Genomic DNA, 24,180 nt, shown 5'->3' with positions numbered 1-24,180 from the left:
CTGTTGTTCTTTTCTAATCAAAAAGAAACATAGCATCCATGACAACTGATACATAGCTTTCACTTATTCCACTAACATGAACATGAACACTGTCATATTTTCCTTGATTCATAACTTTTTGTGCAGTGAAGCCCAAAGCAATCATCTGACCTTCAATTATTAAAAAAAAAAAAAAAAAAAAAAAAAAAAAAGACAACAAAAAGTATTAGCATATCTCTCCTTGCTCTGCCTGTGTTTTATATGCCTGCACAAAATGCTTTTTAAAAGTTCTTGACAATCCTGGTTATTAATCTCAATTACAAAGAGTTATATGATATATATTCACATTATTACAAATGCATTTCTCTTTATTTCTATTTTACATTGGTCTAGGGAGGTTTTTTAATTCTATACTCTTTTTCTGTAACTCTTTTGATTTCAAACTACAATGTGGCTAAAATTAGAAAGTACTTGTACTTGTGATACTACTGAATCTGTCAACCATTTCTTGAGCTGTTAATCTAACAAATAAGACTACATGTTGTCTATGTGGTTTTAAGCATTTACTCTTGCAAAGCTCAGGTAGTACAATTATTTTCTTTTAGACATGATAAAAGTGTCATCTATTCTTATCTGGCTACTGCAGCTATTCATGACTAATTTTTTTCCAGTTTTATTGAGAAAGAAGTAACATACATCATTGTATAAGTTTAAGGTTTACAGCATGATGGTTTGATTTATTTGCATTGTGAAATGATTACCACAATAGGTTCATTAAATCCTTCATGCCACCCTCCTATCTAATAAAAGAGTAATATGCAAATTAGCCATCACTCCAACACACAAGATTGTCGCCCCCATGTGGTCAAAGATGGCTGCCTCCATGTGGACACAAGATGGCTGCCACAGGATGGCCAGCAGGGGAGGGCAGTTGGGAGGGACTAGGCCTTCAGGAGAAGGCAGTTGGAGGGGACCAGGCCTGCAGGGAGGGCAGTTAGGGGGGACCAGGCCAGCAGGGGAGGGCAGTTGGGAGGGACCAAGCATGAAGGGGAGGGCAGTTGGCAAGGACCAGGCAAGCAGGGGAGGGCAGCTGGAGGGGATCAGGCCTGCTGGGAAAGGCAGTTGGGGGGACCATGCCTGCAGGGGATGGTAGTTGTGGGGGATCAGGCGTGCAGGGGAGAACAGTTGAGGGGACCAGAAGTGCAGGGGAGGGCAGTTGGGGGGACCAGCCATGCAGGGGAGCGCAGTTCTGGGGGACCAGGCTGGCAGGGAGGGCAATTGGGGGTACCCAGCCTGTAGGGAAGGACAGTTCAGGGTGACCAGGTCAGCAGGTGAGGTCAGTTAGGTGTGACCAGGCTGGCAGGGGAGGCCAGTTAGTGGCAATCTAGCCAGCAGGGAAGCAGTTTGGTGTCGATCAGGCTGGCAAGAGAGTAGTTAAGGGGTGATCAGACTGGCAGGCAGAAGCAGTTAAGGGCAATCAGGCAAACAGGCTGGTGAGTGGTTGGGAGATAGCAGTCCTGGATTGTGAGAGGGATGTTCGACTGCCTGTTTAGGCCCAATCCTAAACCCCCATACACAAATTTTGTGCACTGGGTCTCTAGTATACAATATAAAGAAAAGGAAAAATAATTTCTCTTTGTTATAAAAACTCTTAGGATCTAAAGTCTTAACAACTTTCTTATATAATGTATAGCAGTGTTAACTATAGTCATCCTGTTAGATATCACATCCCTGTTACCTTTTTATATTATAACTGGAAATTTGCATTTCTTGCCCAATTTTCTCCAATTTCCTCTCCCTCCCCACCCCCCCATTCTCCTCTGATAACCACAAATCTGATCTATTTTTCTATGAATTCAGTAAAGTTTCTGTGGGTTTTTTTTTTATTCCACATATAAGTGTGGTCATACAGTATTTGTCTTTCTCCATCTGACTTATTTCACTTAGCATAAAGCCTTCAGGTCCATCCTCATTGACCCAAATGGTAAGATTTCATCATTTTTTTATGGATGAATAATATTTCATCGATGGACACTTTGAGATGCTAAAAATAATATGGTCTGAAATTTATGTATTGATTTGATTCAATCTTTATTGTTAAGAGTATTACAGATGTCCCCTTTTCCCCCCTCCATTGCCCCCTCTACCTGGGTCCTGCCCCACCCCTGGCCTTCACCACCATATTGACTGTGTGCATAAGTAATGCATATATGCATATAAAATATATGGTTAACCTCTTCCACCTTCTAATTATTAGTTATGTTGATCATCTTTTCATATATCTGTTGCCTATCAGTGTGTCTTCTAGGGAGAAATGTCCATTCAGATCCTTTGCCCATTTTTAAATTGGATTATTTGGGGGTTTTGGGCGTTAAATTGTGTGAGTTCTTTATATATTTTATATATTTATCCCTTATCAGATATATCACTCATGAATATCTTCTCCCATTTAGTAGATTATCTTTCTTAAAATATTAATTAAATTATAAAATTTTGACAAAATACATTATGAAAAAATGTATAAGGTTGAGTAAGCAATAATGCAGATAAGCAAAGAACAGATATGACTACTTATAAAACAAATATTTAAATATTAATAGGAAAATATTATAAACAACTTTATCACAATAAATGTAAAAACTGGGGGGGGGAAAGAGAGAAGTTTCTAGAAATTGTGTATTATAAAAACTCAGGTAGACTAAGAACCTAAGTTGTCCTATATCCATTACATAAATTATATCAGAATTTAACAACTTTTTCCCAGAAGAAAATTTTCAGATCCAAATTTTGAGGGGTCTTCTGGCAAGTTTCATCAAACACATAAATCCAAAAAACAGATAAATCCAATTTTATACACTTTCAAGGAATATTAAAATTTTACTCTCCAGAGGAAAGTATGAGCTGGAAAAAAAAATGCTTGTTTGACTTATATTTTGGATTAAATAAATATGCATTGGGCACTTTTTTAGGTTCTATGTATCATCAAACAAAAATCTTTGTTTCAGTGAGATATTGTAAGTGCTTATTGTTCAGCTAGTACAATGAGTGAAATCATAATAAATTTTAAATTTCAAAAATGTTGCTCTATAATGCTTATAGCAATAATCAGATGACATTTGGTGGCAAAAGCTTTTTTTAAAAAAATAATAGAAAAAAAATGGGATTGATTTTGAAGCTCTTTAAAAGAAGATTTGTTGCCCAGTTTGTGTGGCTCAGGGGTTGAAAGGCAACTTATGAACCAGAAGGTCAGGGCTCAATTCCCCAGCAGGCCACATGCCTGGGTTGCTGGTTCAATCTCCAGAAGGGTGCATGCAGGGGGCAACCAATCAATGATTCTCTCTCATCATCAATGTTTCTATCTTGCTCTCCTCTCCAAAATCAACAAAAATACATTTTTTAAAATAAAAATAAAAGGAGATTTGTTAGCACTGGCTTTGTGGCTCAGTGGTTGAGCATAGTCCCAAGCTCTGTGAGGTCACAAGTTCAATTCCGGGTCAAGGCACCTGCCCAGATTATGGGCTTGATTCCCCGTAGAGAGCATGCAGGAGGCAGCCGATGGATGTTTTTCTCTTTCCCTCTCCCTTTCTTTCTCTCTAAAAAATCAATTAAAAACACTGAAATAAACAAATGAGTGAAAAGAGATTTATTAAAATAAGTATGTTATATGGCATAACATGGAAACTGCATATACTTTAATAGCAAGTGAATATAAAAGATCTTAAGTACATACAGAAAAAAATACTATAGAGCACATGTGTCAAACACAAGGCCCGCTGGCCAAATCCGTCCCGCCAGGCCTTGCAATGTGGCCCGCACCGCGCTGTCATCACTGCACTCCGCTGCGTTTCCATCACAATGACAGTTATGACTGTTCAGTAAACCATTCAGCCCGTGATTTAGGCTGGATTTTAGATTTTGGCCCCTTCTCTGATTGAGTTCGACACCCCTACTATAGAGTATTATTACAACTTCAATAGTAAAAATATAAACTTTATGCTTAGGAAATAGATTAGAGAGATATATACCAAATGAGATTGTATTTCAGTTATTCAGCCTATTGGTGATTTATTTTCTACTTTCAAGTTTTACTCTAATAAATTTTCTTATTTTAATATCCCTGAATTTAGGTTACTTTTTTATACTTGATAGCATTCACAGTTTCATTGGAAGCAATATTTTCTTCATAAGAGTACATGTAATAATGGTTTATATTGCAATCTAGGACTCAGTGAAAAAACATCTTTTTGATTAATAAAATAATGAAGCATAATTTTTAAAAGATAAAATATGATGAATGTCTTCTGAAAGACAAAATTAACTGAATAAAATTTTACCTAAAATAATGTTTACATGAATGAAAATAGCATTTTAATATGAAAGCAAACTTTCTAATGTTTATTTTATTAGAACATCTGCCTGTTATTATCCCTTGATAATATATAAAATGAAATTAAAATGTCTACAGTTCTGAATTATGATTTAATTTAAAGTGGTATTAGTGATTTTCTGTGTATATTTTCTTTAAGATAAAATGATCTAATATTATAATTTTATTTATAAACCTTTAGCATATTAAAGTTATGCAAAGTCTTTATTGCTATTAAAGACTCATATAATATCATTTTAATAGTAATTCAGGACCCTCATTTTCTTTTTTTCATCCAAGTAATTCTCTATGTATTTTTGGAAAGATGCTTTTTTTTCATTTTTAAGAACATTTTGACCACTACAGCTGACAGCCCACTAAACTTCTCTTAGTCATGCTTGTCTAAACTCAAGCCCTCCACTTTGAATACTGATCATTTGTATTGCCTGACCGAATTCCAAAGTGTTTTATTTGTGCTGCTGCAGGAATTCACACAGACTGGGTAAATGCTATTCTTCCATGGCTGCCCCCTCAAATAACACTTTGAAAATGTTTACCGGATATTTTCACAGAGAGTTAGATGCTGATGAAAGCTGTCTGTCATGAGGAATTCTGCACAATCACCCGCTCAGTAAGTGTTAGTTACCCATGGTGTTCACCATGACAGACACTGGGGATTAAAACTAAGATGAAATCCCTGTGCTCAAATTTTCCACAATGTAGTGGGAGAAATAAAGGATCAGAAACTCTCAACTAATAAGGAAAGTGCTCCTCATAGAACAATGTAAAAGGGTCACCTTGGAGACTAATAAGAAATGATGTTTAAGGGGAGAGTATTACCCAGCCTAAAATGGAAACCAGCATTTGAAAACTCACTCTGTCCCAAGCCCCGTGTTAAAGAGTCTTTGTATACTATCACAAACCAGTGGCTTAAAAACACACAGACAACAAATTCACTGTGTTACAGCTCTGGAAGTCAGGAATCCAAACTCAGTCTCAGTGGGTTCAGGTCACGGTGCTGACAGGACTGATGCATCGCGGGCACTTCAGAAAAGATGCTCTTTCCTTGACTTTTCCAGCGTCTAACGGCTGCCTGCGTTCCTTGACTCATGTCGCCCTCTCCATATTCAAAGCCAGCAGCCTGGCTTCTTCAAATCTCTCTCCCCTACCAGTGTTTCCATCGTCCCATAGCCTTCTTTGTCCTCCTGCCTTTCTTTTGTAAGAATCCTTGTGATTTCGTGGGGCCCACCAGGACACTCACACGTCAAGATCATCACTCAGTAGCGTCCCTTCCCTTCAGGCACGCCGCGTTTTATTGCTCTTCACTTCATTGCACTCCACAGCGCTGTGCTTCTTGCAAACTGAAGGCAAAGCCCTCCACCAGGAGAAAGAGGACAGCCTGCTTTATTGTGACACTTGCTTTATTACAGTAGTTAGGAATTGAACCTGCAATATCGCCTATATATGCCTGTATAAGATTAACATTTTTAGCCTATTTTGTGCACTAGAATGTGGTCATCTTTGGAGAATCAATATTCAACCAATCAAGGCTGCTAAATAAATTAAGGAGTAGAGATGGAGAAGTCAGTTTGAAGAGATGAGATGGACTGAATTGTGCCCCTCCCCATCAAGTTCACAGGTTACAGCCTTAACCCCCAGAGTAGCTGCATTTGGAAATAAGGCCTCCAGGTTTCAATTAAGATTAAATGAAATCGTAAGGGTGGGGTCCTAACCTGACAGGATGGGTAGCTTTATATGTAGGGGAAGAGGGACCTCTCTCTCTTCCTCCTCTCCTCCCCCTGCCCCCACTCCACCTCCTGGCCTCAACAAGAAAAGGCTAGGTGAGGACACAGTGAGAAGGTGCTGTCTGTAAGCCAAGAAGAGGGCTCTAACCAGGAACTGAATCAGCTGGCACCTTCAGAACTGTGAGAAATTAAAATCCCGTTGTTTAAGCCACCCAGTCAATGGTATTTTTCACAGCAGCCCAAGCTGACGAACACAGAAGATGATGATAAGTCTGGAGTTCAAGAGAGAAGTCTGAACTACAAATGTAGATTTGGAACTTAACAGTTTCAAGACAGTGAAGTAGTTGGTGGTAGTAAAAGACATAACCCTGAGATAGTATGTATATATGAAAGGGGACATAGCTAAGCAAAGAACCATACATATCTAGTTACACTACTACCCAGTACTGAATGCTCGATGGCCTACTTGGGGAGGAGAGACTGGCAGATGGTTGAAGTGGTCCTATGAGTATTTTGCAGGGTGTGACTGGGGTGGTGCGGGGTGTTGGCCAGAGAGCAAGTGGACATTCGAGTGACAGTAATAGGAGCTATCAGAAACAGGGCTAGGGACTTTTCTTCCTGTAGCTGCAAAACCGAGGATTACGTTTTATACGCAAGGAAACTGAGATGCAGACATTAAGTTTTTGGGTCAGAAAGATTTTTTTAATTAGATTTTATCTCTAATGTGGATCCTCTGGTGGCAGAGAATCAATGTTGACAGAGCATCAAGCAGAATTTTGAAATGTAAATATTTTTAGTCTAAAGAGGAGCTCTTTCACTACGCCCTGAGGCCAGAAAGCAGGTGGTCTGAGAGTCCATCTGGCAGGGGCTGAGACACTGGGTTTAAAAGTGTCCTAGAGGTACAAGTACCAGTGAATTTGAAAAGTCAAAATACCATAAATAAGAGTATTCAATAAGTAAGTAATATGATGGACTTCATGAAATAAGATGTAGATGATATTTTAACTTCCTTGAGGACAATGTTGTATTAGAAAACATGTTTTAACTAAAGAGAGTGAAAACTTGCCCCCCCCCCCCCCAAAAAAAAGGTTTTTTTTAATTATTATTATTATTTGGAATATGGCATGGCGGGAGAGGGGGGGTGGGAAGATAGTGAAGGAACAATATGTTAATTGGCTCACTCACTGAAGAAACCTTTACCCATCTATAATAATCTGTAATAATAAAAGCACAATATGCTAATTAGACCAGAGGGCCTTCCAAATGAAGCCTGGGTTGCGAGGGAAGCCTGGGTCTTGGGTGCCTGCCAGCGGCCAGAGTAGGGAATCCAGTGCTGGCAGCCAGGGGAAGCAAGGCCTACTCTTGCATGATTTTCATGCATTGGGTCTCTAGTCTTTGGATAAAGATGTTAAAAACTCATTCTCAGGTCTTAAAGAAATCCTCCTTCCTAGCCTAGACTTTAAGAACATAAAAATGAAGGGTAAATTACATATTTAACACATGATCTGTGGTATCAATATATTTTTTAATGACTCAGTGGTTATGAGGTTACATGAAACTTTTCAAAGACTCAAAAAGCTTTGCAAATATATATATACATTAATCTTTATCTTTTTATTTACTTATTAAGGTACTAGTGGCCCAGTGCATGAAATTCATGCACAGAGCTGGGGTGGAGGTGTCCCTCAGTCTGGCCTGCACCATCTACAATCTGGGACCCCGCAGGAGATGTCTGACTGCCGGTTTAGGCCCGATCCTAGGACTGCTGGCTCCTAACTGCTCACCTGCCTACCTTCCTGGTCACCCCTAACCACTCTGCCTGCCGGCCTAATCACCCCTAAATGCCCCCCACCAGCCTGCTCTCCCCTAATTACTGCCCCTGCTGGCCTGCTCACCCTCTACTGCCCCAACCACTGTCTTGCTTGCCCCCAACTCTCCCCACCCTGCCAGCCTGATCGCCCCTAATTCCCTCTGCCTCAGCCCCACCACCACAGCTTTGTCTGGAAGGTCTCCCGGTCTAATTAGCATATTACCATTTTATTAGTATAGATTACCTATGTGTCTTTATTCCCCCATTGCCCCCCACTACCCACTCATGCCCTCACCCTCTGGTGACTATGTCCATTGGTTATGCTTATATGCATGCATACAAGTCCTCTGGCTGATTTCTCTCCCTTACCCCTACTCTTCCCTACCTTCCCTCTGAGGTTTGAATATCTGATCAATGCTTCTCTGTCTCTGGATCTGTTTTTGTTCATCAGTTTATGTTGTTCGTTATATTTCACAAAATAGGGAGATCATGTGATGCTTATCTTTCTCTGAGTGACTTATTTCGCTTATGAGTCAGTCATAATGCTCTCCAGCTCCATCCATACTGTTGCAAATGGTAGGAGATCCTTCCTTTTTTTACAGCAGCATAGTATTCCATTGTGTAGATGTACCAAAGTTTTTAATCCACTCATCTGCTGATGGGCACTTAGGTTGCTTTCAAATCTTAGCTATTGTAAATAGTGCTGCTATGAACATAGGGGTGCATATATCCTTTCTGAGTGGTGTTTCTGTTTTCTTGGGAAATATTCCTAGAAGTGAGATCACTTGGTCAAATAGGAATTCCATTTTTAGTTTTTTTGAGAAAATCCATATTTTCTCCACAGTGGTTGCACCAGTCTGCATTTCTACCAGCAGTGCATGAGGGTTCCTTTTTCTCTGCATACTCACCAGCACTTGTCATTTGTTGATTTGTTGATGATAGCCATTTTGACAGGTGTGAGATGGCATCTCATTGTCCTTTTGATTTGCATCTCTTGGATGATTAATGACCTTGAGCATGTTTTCATATGTCTCTTGGCCTTCCTTACTAGTATATCCTCTTTCAAAAAGTATCTATTTAGGTCCATAGCCCATTTTTTTTTTTATTGGGTTGTTTATCTTCCTTTTGTTAAGTTGTATGAGTTCCCTGTAAATGTTGGAGATTAAACCCTTATTGTAGATAACATTGACAAATATGTTCTCCCATGCAGTGGGAATTCTTGTTGTTTTGTTGATGGTTTCTTTTGCTGTGAAAAAGTTTATCTTGATGTAGTCCTATTTGTTTATTTTCTCTTTAGATTCTATTGCATTAGGAGCGGTATCAGTGAAGATATTGCTTCCTTATATGTCTGAGATTTCTCTGCCTGTGGATTCCTCTAAGATTTTTATGGTTTCCCATCTTATGTTTAAGTCCTTTATCCATTTTGAGTTTATTTTTTGTGTATGGTGTAAGTTGGTGGTCTGGTTTCATTCTTTGGCATGTATCTGTCCACTTTTCCCAACACCACTTATTGAAGAGACTGTCTTGTCTCCATGTGTGCTCTTGTCTCCATTGTCAAATATCAATTGAGCATAGTGGTTTGGGTTGATATCTGGGTTCTCGATTTTATTCCATTGGTCTATATGTTGGTTCTTGTGCCAGTATCAGGCAATTTTGAGAACAGTGGCTTTGTAATACACCTTGATATCTGATATTGAGATCCCTCCTACTTTGTTCTTCTTTCTCAGGATTGGTGCAGCTATTCAGTATCTTTTTTATTCCAGATAAATTTTTGGAGAGTTTGTTCTAGGTCTGTGAAATATGCTGTTGGTATTTTAATGGGGAGGCATTGAATCTATAGATTGTTTTGAGTAGTATGGACATTTTTTATATTGATTCTACTAATCCTTGAACACGGTGTGTTCTTCCATTTGTTTATGTCTTCCTCTATTGCTCTTTTCAGTGTCCTGTCATTTTCTGAGTATAATTATTTTACCTCCTTAGTTAAGTTTATTCCTAGGTATCTTAATTTTTTTGGTGCAATATTAAATGGTTTTGGGTGGGTTTTTTTTGTTTGTTTTGTTTTGTTTTCTGTTTTTCTCTCTGTGAGTTCACTACTGGTGTATGAAAATGCCATAGATGTCTTGGAGTTAATTTTGTATCCTCTTACATTGCCAAATTTATTTATTAAGTCTAGTAATTTTTTATGGAGTCTTTAGGGTTCCTATGTATATTATGTCATTTGCGAATAATGACAATTTTAATTCTTCTTTTCTAAATCGATGCCTTTTATTTCTTCTTCTTGTCTGATTGCTGTGGCTGACACTTCCAGTACTATGTCAAACAGGAGTGGTGAAAGTGGGCATCCCTGTCTTCTTCTTGTTCATAGAGGAAATGGTTTTAATTTTTGCCCATTGAGTATGATGTTGGCTGTAGATTTGTCATATAAGATTTTTATTATGTTGAGGTTTAATCCTTCTAGTCCCACTTTGCTGAGTCTTTTTATCAGAAAAAGGTTTTGGATTATGTCAAATGCTTTTTCTGCATCAATTGGTATGATTATGTGACTTTTGTCTCTCAATTTGTTTATGTGATATATCATGCTTATTGATTTGCAGATATTGTACCAGCCTTGCGTCCATGGAATAAATCCCACTTAGTCATGGTTATGATCTTTCTGATATAATGCTGGATCTGGTTTGCTAGAATTTTGTTAAGGATTTTAGCATCTATGTTCATTAGGGATATTGGCCTGTAATTCTCTTTCTTTGTAGTGTCTTTATCTGGTTTTGAGATTAGGGTAATGCTGACTTAATAGAAAGAGCTTGGAAGAGTACCTTCCTCTTGAATTTTTTATTCTTCCTGATTGAGTTTTGGAAGTTTTTCTTTTTCTAGGAATATGTCCATTTCACCAAGGTTGTCCAGTTTGTTGGAATAGAGTTGTTTGTAGAATTTTTTTTTTTTTTTACAATGCTTTGTATATCTGTGGGGTTAGTTGTTACTTTGCCTTTTTCATTTCTGATTTTGTTTATTTGGATCCTCTCTCTTGGCTTCTTGGTGAGCCTAGCTAGATTTCATCAATCTTGTTTATCCTTTCAAAGAGCCAGTTCTTATTGTTGTTGTTTTATGTTTTATGTTGTTGTTGTTGTTGTTGTTGTTGTGTGTGTGTGTGTGTGTGTGTGTTTTGTCTCTTTGTCATTTATTTCTGCTCTGATCTTTGTTATTTTTTTCCTTGTGGTTACTGTGGGATTTTCTTATTGTTCTCTTTCTAATTCTTTAAGTTGCAAGGTTAGATAATTTGTTACTTGGTTTTTTGTTGTTGTTGTTGTTGTTGTTGTTTTTATGTAGGCCTGTGGAACTATGAACTTCCCTCTCAGGACTGCTTTCATTGTGTCCCATGAATTTGGGATTGTTGGATTGTTGTGTTTTCATTGTCATTTGTTTCAAGGATACATTTTATTTCTTCATTTATTTCTTTGATTACCCAATCATTGTTTCATAGCATGCTATTTAGCCTCCAAGTGTTTGATTTATTTTATTGTTTTTATTGTAGTTGATTTCTAATTTTATGCCATTGTGATCTGAGATGATCCCTGTTATGATTTCTATATTCTTGAATTTGAAGAGATTTTGCCTGTGATCTAATATGTGGTCTATCTTTGAAAATGTCCCATGTGCACTTGAGAAGAATGTATATTTTGTAGCTTTGGAGTGAAATGTTTTGAAGATGTCAATTAATTCCATCTGATCTAGTGAATCATTTAGTATTGCTGTTTCTTTACTGATTTTTTTGTTTAGAGAGTTTATCCAGTGGTGTCAGTAGGGTATTAAAATCCCCTACTATGATTTTATTGCTGTTGATCTCTCCCTTGATACCTTCCAGAAGTTGTTTTATGTACTTGAGTGCTCCTGTATTGGGTACATCTATGTTTATCAGAGTTATATCTTCTTGTTGAATTGATCCCTTTATTTTTATGAAGTGGCCCTCCTTATCTCTTGTTATGGCCTTTATTTTGTGGTCTGTTTTGTCAGATATAAGTATTGCAACCCCAGCTTCTTTTCAATTTCTTTTTCCATCCCTTCACTATCAGTCTATGTGAATCCTTTCTTGTAAGAATGTATCTTTTTCAGATAGCAAATATATGGTTCATGTTTTCTTATCCATTTAGCAACACTATGGCTTTTGTAAATGGATTGGAGCATTTAATCCACTTACATTTAATATTATTATTGATAAGTACTTGTTTGTCAACATTTTTATTGTTTATTATTTGTGCTCCTTCTTGCCTTTATGTTTCTTCTTTTTACAGCTGTCCCATTAGCATTTTTGCATTGTTGGTTTGTTGGTAATAAACTCTCTTAGCCCTTTTCTGTCTGTGAACCTCCTGATTCCACCTTCAATTTTGAATGATAGCCTTGCTGGGTATAGTGTTCTTGGATTCAGTCCCTTGCTTTGCATCACTTTGAATATTTCATCTCATTCCCTTCTGGCCTGGTGTTTTTGTGTTGATATTCTAATGGGAAATCCCTTGTAGGTAACTTTCTGTCTCTCTCTGGCAGCCTTTAAGAGTCTAATTTTGTTGTTGGTGTTTGCCAATTTAATTATGATGTGTCTTGGTGTTGGTCTTTTTGTGTTCATCTTGTTGGGGACTTTCTGTGCTTCTTGGACTTGTGTGAGCTTTTTTTTCCTTGCCGACATCAAGGAAGTTTTCTGTCATTATTTCTTCAAACAGGTTTTCTATTCCTTGCTCAGTTTGCTCTCCTTCTTCTACCCCAATTATGCAGCTGTTGTTCCGTTTTCCATTTTGTGTTGTTCCAAGGCTCCCTTAGGCTTTTCTCCTGCTTTTTAAGTTTTTTTTGTGTTTTTTTTCCCAACTTGTTGCTGTGTTTGTGTGTTTTTTTCCTACCTTATCTCTAATTTGCTGATGTGGTCCTCAGCCTCTTCTAGTCTACTGTTTAAACCTTCCATTGTGCTCTTTATTGCAGCTATTTCATTCTCCATTTCCTCTTGGTTCCTTTTCGTGTTGGTGACATTCTCATTAAGCTCCTTGTAATTCTCATTGAGTTGTGTGTATTTGTCATCCAGCCATTTGAGCATCCTTATAATCATTACTCTGAATTCTTTATCTGACATGCTATTTGCCTCCATTTCCTTTAATCCCCTTTCTGGTGATTCCTCCTTTTCTTTCCTGTGGGGATTGTTTTTTTGTCTCTGTTTTTTGCTATAATGTTTTAATTGTTTCTGTCTCCTAGATCCAACTGCTTTGCTATCTGGGTCCTTTTGTGGGTGGTGCTACTGGTTCAGTCTCTCTGATCTCCTGGGCTTGGTTATCTAGAGGAGCTCCCTACTTGAGATATTTGGGTTCCTTGATATAGTTGGATCGTGAATGTTAGTTTCTTATTCATGGATGAAGTCTTGTCTCAGATTAGCAATGTGACTCACCCCCAGCTTCACTGTGCAAGCTGTTTTGGATGTGATCATGGTTCTGGCTCCGGTAGAAAAGGTTGTCTGAGGTCTCACTGGTATGTGCTCACAGTAGGTTCCCAGAGTCCAGAGCCTGAGAGGAAGAAGTCTCGGGGCCTGATGCTCAGATATGGTGACTTTGGCCAGTGTGGTGTGACTCTTGCTGGATTAGCATCAATCTGCAACTCACTATGAGGGTCCCGGAGCCCATGACAGTGGTGGGGGGAGGGGGCGGGTGCAGGTGTCTCATAATGTGGTTGAAGCAGTGGGACTCTGGCCAAGGTGATTTCCCTCTCTGATTCATGATGGGCTTCAGGATCCAGCAGCTGGGGATGTGGGAATCTCAGAGACTGTGGCTGAAACAATGTGACCTTGTCCAGAGAGGCAAATCCTCAGTAACTCACCAAGCTGTCCAGGTAGGTAGCCAGGAGTGGGATGTCCCAGTTTATACTAAGGGAGTCATGCACCCTTTCTTGGAGAGGTACACACCCAGTGGCAGCAAACTGAGGGGCCCAGGAGCTGTATGCTGGGGCAGTGGGCTCATGAGGCCCACACACTGGAACGATACTACTGTGGGTATTGGATGCCAGCAGCCAGGGTTGTGCCTTGCAGAGGCTCAGATTTGCACCTAGGGGCCACCTGCCGGGGAAGCAGGGGCTTTGTGCTGGAGTGGTGCAACTGCAGTGATCTGAGGTCAGCAACCAAGGAGGGGAAAGTCCAAACTTCTGCTGCTGGAGCCTCGTGCCTGTGGTTGGATACAAGTGCACCTAGTGTGGCACCTCACAGAGGCACCCAGGGGTCACCTGCTGGGGTGGTGGCCTCAGCGGGCCTGCACACTGAAACCACAGAACCACGGTGTCTTTGGGTAGGCAGCTGGGAAGGGGGACTTCCAAATTGCTACTGCCTGGGCTATGCACCCTTGTTTGGCTATGAGCGCGCTGAGCAGGGACTTACAGAGGCGGTGGGCTCAGGAGGCCTATTCTCTGGAAAACCATGGCTGTGGTGTCTGGAGGTCAGCAGCTGTGGAGTGTGAATACTCAGTTTTTGCTGTAGGGACCTTGCGCCCTTAGTTCGATTTGTATACACCCAGTGGCAGCTCAGAGAGGCAGCGAGGACCCTTTGGCAGGGTGGCACACTCACACACTGAGAGGGGCCCTTAAGCTGAAGCCACGCAACCATGGTGTCTACGGGCAGGCAGCCAGGAAGGGGGAATTCAGATTTGCTACTTTCAGGGCCATGCGTAATTGTTTGGATAAGAGCGTGCCCAGCAGGGACTCACAGCAGCACCCAAGAGCAGCCTGTGGGGTGGGAGCCTCACAAAGCCTGCTTACTGGGAAGAACAATTGAGGTGTCTGGAAGTCGGCAGCTGGGGAGGGGGAAGTCACACTTACAGCTGTGGGAGCTGTGCGTGCTTGGAGGTGGATGTCCTAGGGTCTGCAGGTCTGCGGGCCGGGCAGCAGGATTTGGGCTGGAGTGGCTGCAGGGTCACAGGCACTGTCCAAGCCCAGTCTGGGTAGTGGTGCTGATGAATTTCAAGAAGAGGCCACTCTCCCCTTCAAGATGGCGAGGGCTCCATTAATCTTTATCTCTTAAGAAATAGATGGGTGGTAGGTACAGTATTTAACCCACACACGATGATACTAAAGCAGGTAAAAGTACTGTGACTTCCTCTAATGCCACAAAACAAAATAGAAATGAATCCAGAAATAGAAGCCCTAACCTCTAAGAACCTATCCTCTTTCAGCTCTTAGTCTAATCCTCCTGCTGCCGAGCCTTGTTAAACACGAGAAATCCTGCATTGTGTTAAAGCTCTCTGTGAAGCTGAATCAGAAGCATTCAAATATCATTTCAAAAGATGTGAGATTGTACGTTCTCTAAAAACCTTGTTCTCTTTCATTTGTAGAAGGTATGCTACGCATCAGGAAGAAATCAGACAGAATTAGTCATAAGGATTCTGGTATTTCATCCTTGAATGACAGAGAGTGAATAAAATGGGGTGGGTGAACCTTCTGATAACATTAATAATGATGGAATTTACCTCAATACCTCAAGAGACAAATAGGTCCTTCTAGTACTGAATTAAAAGCATGATATATGTTTTTCTACTATATGTCTTGTTTTCTAACTTTTTGTTTACATGATACTTAAAAATATTTTCCTTGTCTTTATACTCAGGAAAGAGAATAGATTGTGCATAGTTATGTTTTTTTAAAAAAAGAAATGAATACAGAAGATATTGAAGCATCTCTTAACTGGATATAATGAAAGGAAAGCAAACAAGACTGCTCATGAATAAAATAAAATAAAAAAGATTATGCTCATAAAGAATGAGAATTTTTAAAAGTTAGCATATTGGAAAATTCCCCAACCTATACCTATATTCACAGGTTTCCCAATTTTGGGGCTAGAGTTGATGGTTTTCCCCCACATTCATTTATTTCATTCATGCAACAAATATTAAAGAGCTGTTTTATGTGTAAGGCACAACATAAAATAGAGATAGTCAAAGCCATGCCTTCATGACTTCAGCGATTTTCTACTTTTTCTCATCCCATGGCACACATAAATTAATTACTAAAATCTGTATGGCCCCTGTGCGGAGCCTCGGAGGAAGAGCTGTGCTGCACAAACAAAGGTCATGAACTCTGTTTGGATAAGACACTTTCTCTTCATGCATTCACTGCACGGTTATTAGCTCAGGGACTTAGTGTCTTAGAAAAAATATGCTTGTTTTGTACTTGATTACTTCTAATAAAATAAGAGTAAACTCTGTTTCTCATACTCACTACAGTTGTTTTATTATCTATCTATCTATCTATTTGTTTGTTTGTTTATTTATAATTGTATTTGAAAGTATTATAGATATAACTATAAACCTACTTTTGCCCCACCCTGTATGTTGTGCTCATATTCTCAAGCTAAAGATCCCAGGAACATAGTATAGTTTAAAAAATTGGGAGGAGAGGAAACTTGAGGACAGCATTCCCATAGGAGGGGAGCAGCAAGGGTGAAGAAAAGGAGACACCTGGGAGGCATGTTTTTAAAAAACCTTCAAGAGCGAGGCTCTTGGCTTCAGTGACCCTCAAGGAGTTGGAGGTGGTGGAAAACCAGAACCTTAGAACATGGGGAGTACAATTGTGGGGAGCCTCCATGGGATCGATAGCTCTCCAAGGCAGCTTCCCTCACTGCCTCCATCCTCCCACATGTTTAGTTCAATTATATAGGCTCTATGTGGGAAACCCAATACTAGCTGATATTTTAATATGACTCTACATATTATACAACAAAATTGCTTGTCCAAAAAGGTTTACCGCCATCCAGGGAGATACACCGGGTTATTAGTCAGCGAGAGGGCTGTCAGTGGCAGAAGATCAATGATCCTAGATGTAATGTTCCATGCTCGCTTGCAACTAGATAGACTGTAGTGATTTTTTTCCAGACCATCTAACATACAACATATTTGAGCTAGGTCTCCCATTTTTATTTTATAGTGAAAAATGTCTAATTTATGGTTTTATCACTCCATGCCCTGTGCATATACAATTGACTGCTTGAATGCTATACAATAGTTGGTTTAAAGACACCGTTGTTACCAATTGGAAATTTAACATACCACGACAAGAAAATATTAACAATGATAAACACCTCAGACAGCAGAGAGGTGTGATGATAGGCAAGTTCTCTGGAGCCAGACTGTCTGGTTCAAATTATACCTCTACCACTGGAGACAAGTTATTTGGATCCTGTGCTTCCGTTTCCTCATCTGTAAAGTGGGGATAATAATGGGACCCACCTCAGAGGTTTGTTGTTGAGATTGAAATATATATTTAGTTTTTAGACCTTTATGATAAGCACTATATGAGTGCTTTACCTTTGTTAATAATGATGGTGACAAGGGCCGAAACCGGTTTGGCTCAGTGGATAGAGTGTTGGTCTGTGGACTGAAGGGTCCCAGGTTCAAATCTGGTCAAGGGCATGTACATTGGTTGCGGGCACATCCCCGGTAGGGGGTGTGCAGGAGGCAGCTGGTCGATGTTTCTCTCTCATCAATGTTTCTAGCTCTCTATTCCTCTCTTCCTTCCCCTCTGTAAAAAATCAATAAAATATATATTTATTTAAAATGATGGTGACAAGGTCTTGAAAAATAAAAAGTATTTAACACCACATTCCTATAGCAAGTGAGTTAATGAACTAACCAGTATACATAAATGTTAGCAGACCTTATTGAGGAATTAATTCTCTTAGTGCAAGACAGTCATATAATAGATCAGTCTCTGCCACCATCTGGAAGTATACCTTTAATCTAAAATATGTTTTCCTCTCTGCCTGACATGTCTGATACTTCCAGGCCTACCGTGGGTAGGGGTTTTAATACATTCTGTGACTGAATTTTTTGGACTTTGCCTCAAGAATGCACTAGAAGTCTCAGATCGTTAATTGGGGAACCAGATTTAGTGTCACTGAAATAAGTGTGATAACAGCTTGATCATGAGAAGCTTTACATAAAGAAAACACCTGTCTGGTGTTAATAAGATACATGAATTTCAGACAACAGAAAACTGAAGAAAATTACCACTCTGCCTGTCTTGATAAAATACCAATGGAGGGCTCTCTATTTATTTCACTATACCTAACATTTTATTTGAATTACTATGAAATGTTAACAGAAAATCAATTGGATTGTGAAGTCCTAACAGGTGAAGAGTTTTTTAAATACTGCTGAATCTTTATATGTACTAACAGATTTATTAAGGCAATATGAAAGAAAAAGAGAAGAAAAATGTTTATTTTGTTCTTGATATGTATTACAACAAGCTATAGAGATCTGAGAAGAAATGTCAAGGATCTGAGTAGATGGGGATGTATTAGGCATTAACTTCAACATATGCACATTTTCTCTCTCTCAAGATTTAGAGCCTTAATAGAAAAATGTTGAAAAATTTTATCAATTGCCATCTTTTATATCCAAGAGAAATTTTTTTTTATTTTTTTAAATATATTTTATTGATTTTTTACAGAGAGGAAGAAAGAGGGATAGAGAGTTAGAAACATCAATGAAAGAGAATCATCGATCAGCTGTCTCTTGCACATCCCCCACTGGGGACGTGCCCACAACCAAGGTACATGCCCTTGACCGGAATCGAACCTGGGACCTTTCAGTCCACAGGCCGACGCTCTACCACTGAGCCAAACTGGTTTTGGCCAAGAGAAAAATCTTTTAAAAATTGAAAACATCATTACAACTAAAGTTAAAAGATTAGTCAGGTGGCTCAGTTGGTTGAGCATAGCCCTATATACTAAAAAGGTTGCAGGTTTGATTCCTGGTTGGGGCATGTACAAGAGGCACCTGATTAATGTTTCTCTCATACATCGATAACTTTCTCTCTTTCTCTCTTCCTCTCTCTCTCTCTTTTCCTTTCTCTCCCCAGCAGAGGAGAGCAGTTAGGGGTGACTGGGCTGGCAGGGGAGGGCAGGTGGGGGCGACCAGGCCTGCAGGGAAAGACAGTTAGGGGGGACCAGGCCTGCAGGGGAGGAGAGTTGGGGGGCACCAGGTCTGCAGAGGAGGGCAGGTGGAGGGGACCAGGTCTGCAGGAGAGGGCAGTTAGAGGTGGCCAGGGGAGAGAAGTTGGAGGCGACTGGGCCAGCAGGGGAGGGAAGTTGGGGACAATCAGGCTGTCAGGGGAGCAGTTAGGCATTGATTGGGCTGGCAGCGGAGTGGTTAGGGGGTTATCAGGCAGGCAGGCAGGCAAGTGGTTGGGAGCCAGCAGTTCCGGATTGTGAGAGGGATGTCCCATATTGGAGAAAGTGCAGGCTGGGCTGAGGGACACCCTGCCCCAGTGCACAAATTTTGTGTACCGTGTCTCTAGTATATAGAGAGAGGCACGGTACACAAATATATATGCATCAACAGCAAAAGATAGTTAAATTTTATGTAGAGTCAAAATTTAGTTGACTGCAATGAAGTGGTCTAAAGAACATTTGGATAATCAAAATCTATAGTACTACAATAATTTAATTTGCTAGAAGGTCAAACTTTAATTTGTTAGAGGGTCAAACTTCAACTTACACTGTATAAAACTATTGGCCAGACATGCCAGGTAATAAAACAACTGAAGACAGGCATTCCTTTCACCCTTCCAAAGATTTATACAACTTAAAGCACATGAATAGCACTGCATAGTTGTTAAGCACTGTTACATATATTGACACTTTTAATCTTTCCCAATCCTTATAGGGAAGGGACATTATAGACATATGGAAGATTTTGTTATCATCTTCACTTTATATATCAACTAGAGGCCTGGTGCACAATATTCGTGCACTGAAGCGGGTCCCTCAGCCTGGCCTGTGCCCTCTCGCAGCCCAGGACCCCTCCAGGGATGTCTGGGGATCTGGCCTAAGCTGGAAGACAGACATCTCTCTCACAGGCCAGGGCTCTTGCAGTCCAGGACCTCTCACTTCTTACCACCAGCCTGCAGCAGAGGCAGGAGGGGCTCCCACCACCACTGCTGCGCTCATCAGCCAGAAGCCAGGCTTGCTGCTCCGTGGGAGTGAACTGACCACCAGGGGACAGCTCCTGCATTGAGGATCTTCCCCCTGGTGGTCAGTGTGTGTCATAGCAACTGATCATTCTGCCTTTCTAACAATTTGCATATTACCCTTTTATTATATAGGATGACTGAGGATCCTAAGTAAATGCAGGTGATTGGCCCAAAATATATTAATTCTTGAATTTCAAGCTTTATTTAATATATTGTGTTGCACTGTGAAAGCCTCCGACCTTTCCCACAATAACTCCTCTCGTCAGCCTTGTATCCTTACTGCCAATGTCCACACTGTTCTTTTTCCTCTTTCTGACCTTTGAATCTTTGTCTTCACTTCCCTCCCCCCCTTCATAAATCCCTCTCTGCATTGTTGCTGCTTTTCTTGAATGTCCAAATGGCAACCATCATTCAAGGTCCAGCAGAACTTCCACCTCTTCTGGGAAGTGTTCCAGCTCTCTCCATTCTTATTTAATACAGCACTTTCAGGGATTGGTTCTTACGTTCTGAAGTTGTTTCATTTACGTTTATAAGATTCTCCTACTAGATTATAAACTTCTGAGAACAGGGACCAAGTTTTATACTTTGAAATTCAGAGTACCCTAGCTCTGGATATATATGTAGTAAATTCATGATGAGTATTTTGCTATTATTTAATCTGTCCAATAGAGTCCTTGTCTGCTGAACTTACTATATCTGTACTCCAAACATGTGACTTATAAGTTACCCTGTATAATGACTTATTATAGTTGAGTTTAGTATGGTCTTTTCAATATGTTCATATACAAATTGACCTTAGCATTGATTTCTAATGGCAGTGAAGCCAAGGCATATGGCCTGTGGGATCAATTCAACTATATATGCCTGATGAATTCTCCGAATAGAGCAGACATTTGACCCATATATCAGTATTGAGAACAGGAACAGGAAACATTATGCAGTGATTGCTTTTCCATAGAATTACATTAGCATTGCCAATCGGGCTATTCATAATTTCTCAGCAGATCAGGGGATATCTTTAATAGTAGTTCCTGTGGAACAGCATATGAAAATAGTATTCTGCTTTTCATTATAAATGATGCTGACCAAGTATATTGTCGTTACAAATTTAATTTTTAAGAAAGAACTCTCCATGTGAAAATGACACACTTGAGAGCCATTACATTAAAAAACAAAAACTTGGTACTGTGTAACAACTCAATCCCTTCTGGAACATAAGTATTCTGTTTAAACAAATAACTACTTTTGTTCATATTTTAAGGAGAATTTGGAGAAGTCTGTAGTGGACGTTTGAAGACACCAGGAAAAAGGGAGATCCCAGTTGCCATCAAAACTTTAAAAGGTGGCCACATGGATCGGCAAAGAAGAGATTTCCTAAGAGAAGCTAGTATCATGGGTCAGTTTGACCACCCAAATATCATCCGACTAGAAGGTGTTGTCACAAAAAGTAAGTAATGATTTCCTTTATTCTTTTATATATTTATCTCATTTCTTTTTATTTTAAAAATCTTAATTACTAAAGCCATTAAGGGGATAATTTAGTTCAGATATCATCTTCTGATATTGCCTCTCAGAGCCTTGATATTAAGCTATGACATTGTCAGAGTTTGCATTGGTGACCAAACAACTTTGAAATGGTATTTATTACCTTTAAATCATTTGCTAATTTAACTTGAAGTAATGAATCAAGAGTAAAGATATATATATATATATATATATATATATATATATATATATATATTTCTGTAAGCTATTCACTTTTTCTAAAGCTGCTTAAATTTCAGTATTAGTAGAATAAACAGTTAAATATTTTGGGTTATTAAGATAAAATACTTCTGTTTGGAAATAAATTACATATATACAAATGTGGAATAATTTATCTGAAATAAAACTTTTAAACAAAAAGTTCTGTGTGGAACCCATCTTACCATTAGGACTAAATTATTTTAATTTTACATAAAATAAAGGTAGAATTAAAATATCTAAAATAAAAATCTTATTTTTAACAGAATAGTGGGATAAAAGCCATTCCTTTGAAAAGAAGCTTCTTTAAAAATCCACAATTAATCATATTTCTAAGAAACAAATTGCTTTATATTCACTTTTATTTGAATAATAATAGAGCATAAAGCCTAACTATATTTTTCCTTATTTTATTCACTAAAGAACTATAACTTTAAAAACCCAGTACAGAATGGCATTTTTTAAAATACATAAAACAATTTAAATTTTTGAGAGGCACTTTTCTTTTATAAAACTGGAATTTCTTTGAAAATCATTTATATAAAACTAGAGGCCCATTGTACAAAATTTGTGCATGGAGATGGGGGGGTGTCCCTCAGCCCAGCTTGCACCATCTCCAATCTGGGACCCCTAGAGGGATGCAGGCTGGGCTGAGGGACACACCAAACTGGGACCACTGGGATCAGTTCTAAATGAGCAAACCAGGACTGCTGACTCCCAACTGCTTGCCTGCCTACCAGCCTGATCACCTCCTAACCACTCTCCTGTCAGCCTGATTGGCACCTAATTGCCCTCCCTTGCAGACCTGGTCCCCCCCAGCAGCCCTTCTCTGCCAGCCTGGTCACCCCCAACTGCCCTCCCTAGCAGGCCTAATTTCCCACAACTGCCCTCCCCTGCTGTCCATCTTGTGGCAGCCATCTTGTGTCCACATGGGGTTGGCTATCTTTGACCACATGGGGGTGACCATCTTGTGTGTTGGAGTGACAGTCAATTTGCATATTATCATTTTATTAGATAGGATTGACATTTTATGTCATATTTGGAAGCAGAAAAGTATAAAAATTTACTAAATATATAATTGACTGTATCTCTGTCACTCAAGTTCTTGTCAAAGCCATGATAGTTTGGAGCTGACATAAGAGAGCATTTAATAACTGCTATTACAGTGGGCTGTTATTTTAGTGGCTTTAATGGGTCTTCCAGTATCCATGATTCAGGGCTTGTCCACGTGACTAGCCTTGGTCAATGAGACATTAACGTATAGTACAACTGAGAGCATCTTATACTTCTGCACGTTGGAGCCAGTCCTCTCCCAAAACTCCTTCCTCTAGCCCAGTGTGCATTGCTAATAAAAGCCAATCCACACGATAAGGTGAAAGCAGTACCACCAGGAGGAGGGCTGAGGCTCTCCTATCCGAACTCCCAACAGGCAAGTCAGCATGGAATGCCAGCCTTGTGATGAGCCACCTCAGGCACTGCACTTCCCCCCTGCCACCAAGAGCTGACATCTTGTAGAGAAAAGAATCACCCTGCTCAGTTCAGTCAACCCATAAAATCATGAGAGATAATAAAATGGTTATTGTTTAAAGTCACAGGAATTTGCTCAAGTTAGGGTGAATTAGTTAACACCTCTATACTTTATTTCCACATTTATAAAGAAGGGCCAAAGTAACTTTAACTCCAAGGGACTGCTGTGAAGATCACCTTTATAAATGTATAAAGCATTTAGCACAGAATGTGGCTCACAGTAAGCCACATTAAATGGTAGCCATTATTGGTGCTCTGTGCCAGGCACCTTACATATACAGTTTGCCCTCTTTTTTATTCTTTACTAGAGGCCTGGTGCACAAAATTCATGCAGGAGGAGAGGTGTCCCTCAGCCAAGTCTGCACCCTCTCCAATCTGGGATCCTTCTGGGGATGTCCCATTGCCTGATTAGACTCAATGGGTAGTCAGACATCCCTCTCACAATCCAGGACTGCTGGCTCCCAACTATTCACCTGCCTGCCTTCCTGATTGCCCCTAACCACTTCTGCCTGCCAGCATAATCACCCACTAAGCACTCCCCTGCCAGCCTGATTGATGCCTAACTGCTCCCCTGCCAGCCTGTTTGCCCCTAACTGCTGAACCCTGCAGGTCTGGTCAACCCTAATTGCCCTCCACTGCCAGCCTGGTCCCTCCCAATTGCCCTCCCCTGCTGGCCATCTTGTGGTGACCATCTTGTGTCCACATGGGGGAAGGATCTTTGACCACATGGGGCAGCCATCTTGTGTGATGGAGTGATGGCCAATCTGCATATTACTCTTTTATTGAATAAAATGGAGGCCTGGTGCATGGGTGGGGGCCAGCTGGTTTGCCCTTAAGGGTGTCCCACATCAGGGTGGGGGTTCCCTTGGGGCATGGGGCGGCCTAGGAGAGGGGCATGTGGTGGTTTGCAGGCCGGCCATGCCCCCAGCGACCCAAGCAGAGGCCCTGGTATCTGGGGTTCATTTACCTTCTATAATTGAAACTTTGTAGCCTTAAGTGGAGGCTAGGCTGTCCAGAGTGTGCGG

The 24,180-nt window shown here is 40.0% G+C and overlaps 1 protein-coding gene across 2 annotated transcripts in view; it reads left to right on the top strand.

The window, feature by feature from the left end:
* EPHA6 (EPH receptor A6) overlaps positions 1-24,180 on the top strand; it is an 874,394-nt gene that overhangs the window by 616,520 nt on the left and 233,694 nt on the right. For both annotated transcript variants that reach the window (XM_036445896.2, XM_045584048.1), the window contains one exon: positions 21,147-21,332. In XM_036445896.2, the coding sequence (XP_036301789.1) occupies positions 21,147-21,332 (186 nt within the window). The remainder of the gene's footprint in view (positions 1-21,146; positions 21,333-24,180) is intronic.

Source organism: Pipistrellus kuhlii, unplaced genomic scaffold (assembly GCF_014108245.1).
Source record: "Pipistrellus kuhlii isolate mPipKuh1 unplaced genomic scaffold, mPipKuh1.p scaffold_m20_p_2, whole genome shotgun sequence".
Lineage (NCBI taxonomy): Eukaryota > Metazoa > Chordata > Mammalia > Chiroptera > Vespertilionidae > Pipistrellus > Pipistrellus kuhlii.
The sequence above is the reverse complement of the archived record's forward strand: the minus strand, read 5'-3'. Positions and strand labels throughout refer to the sequence as shown.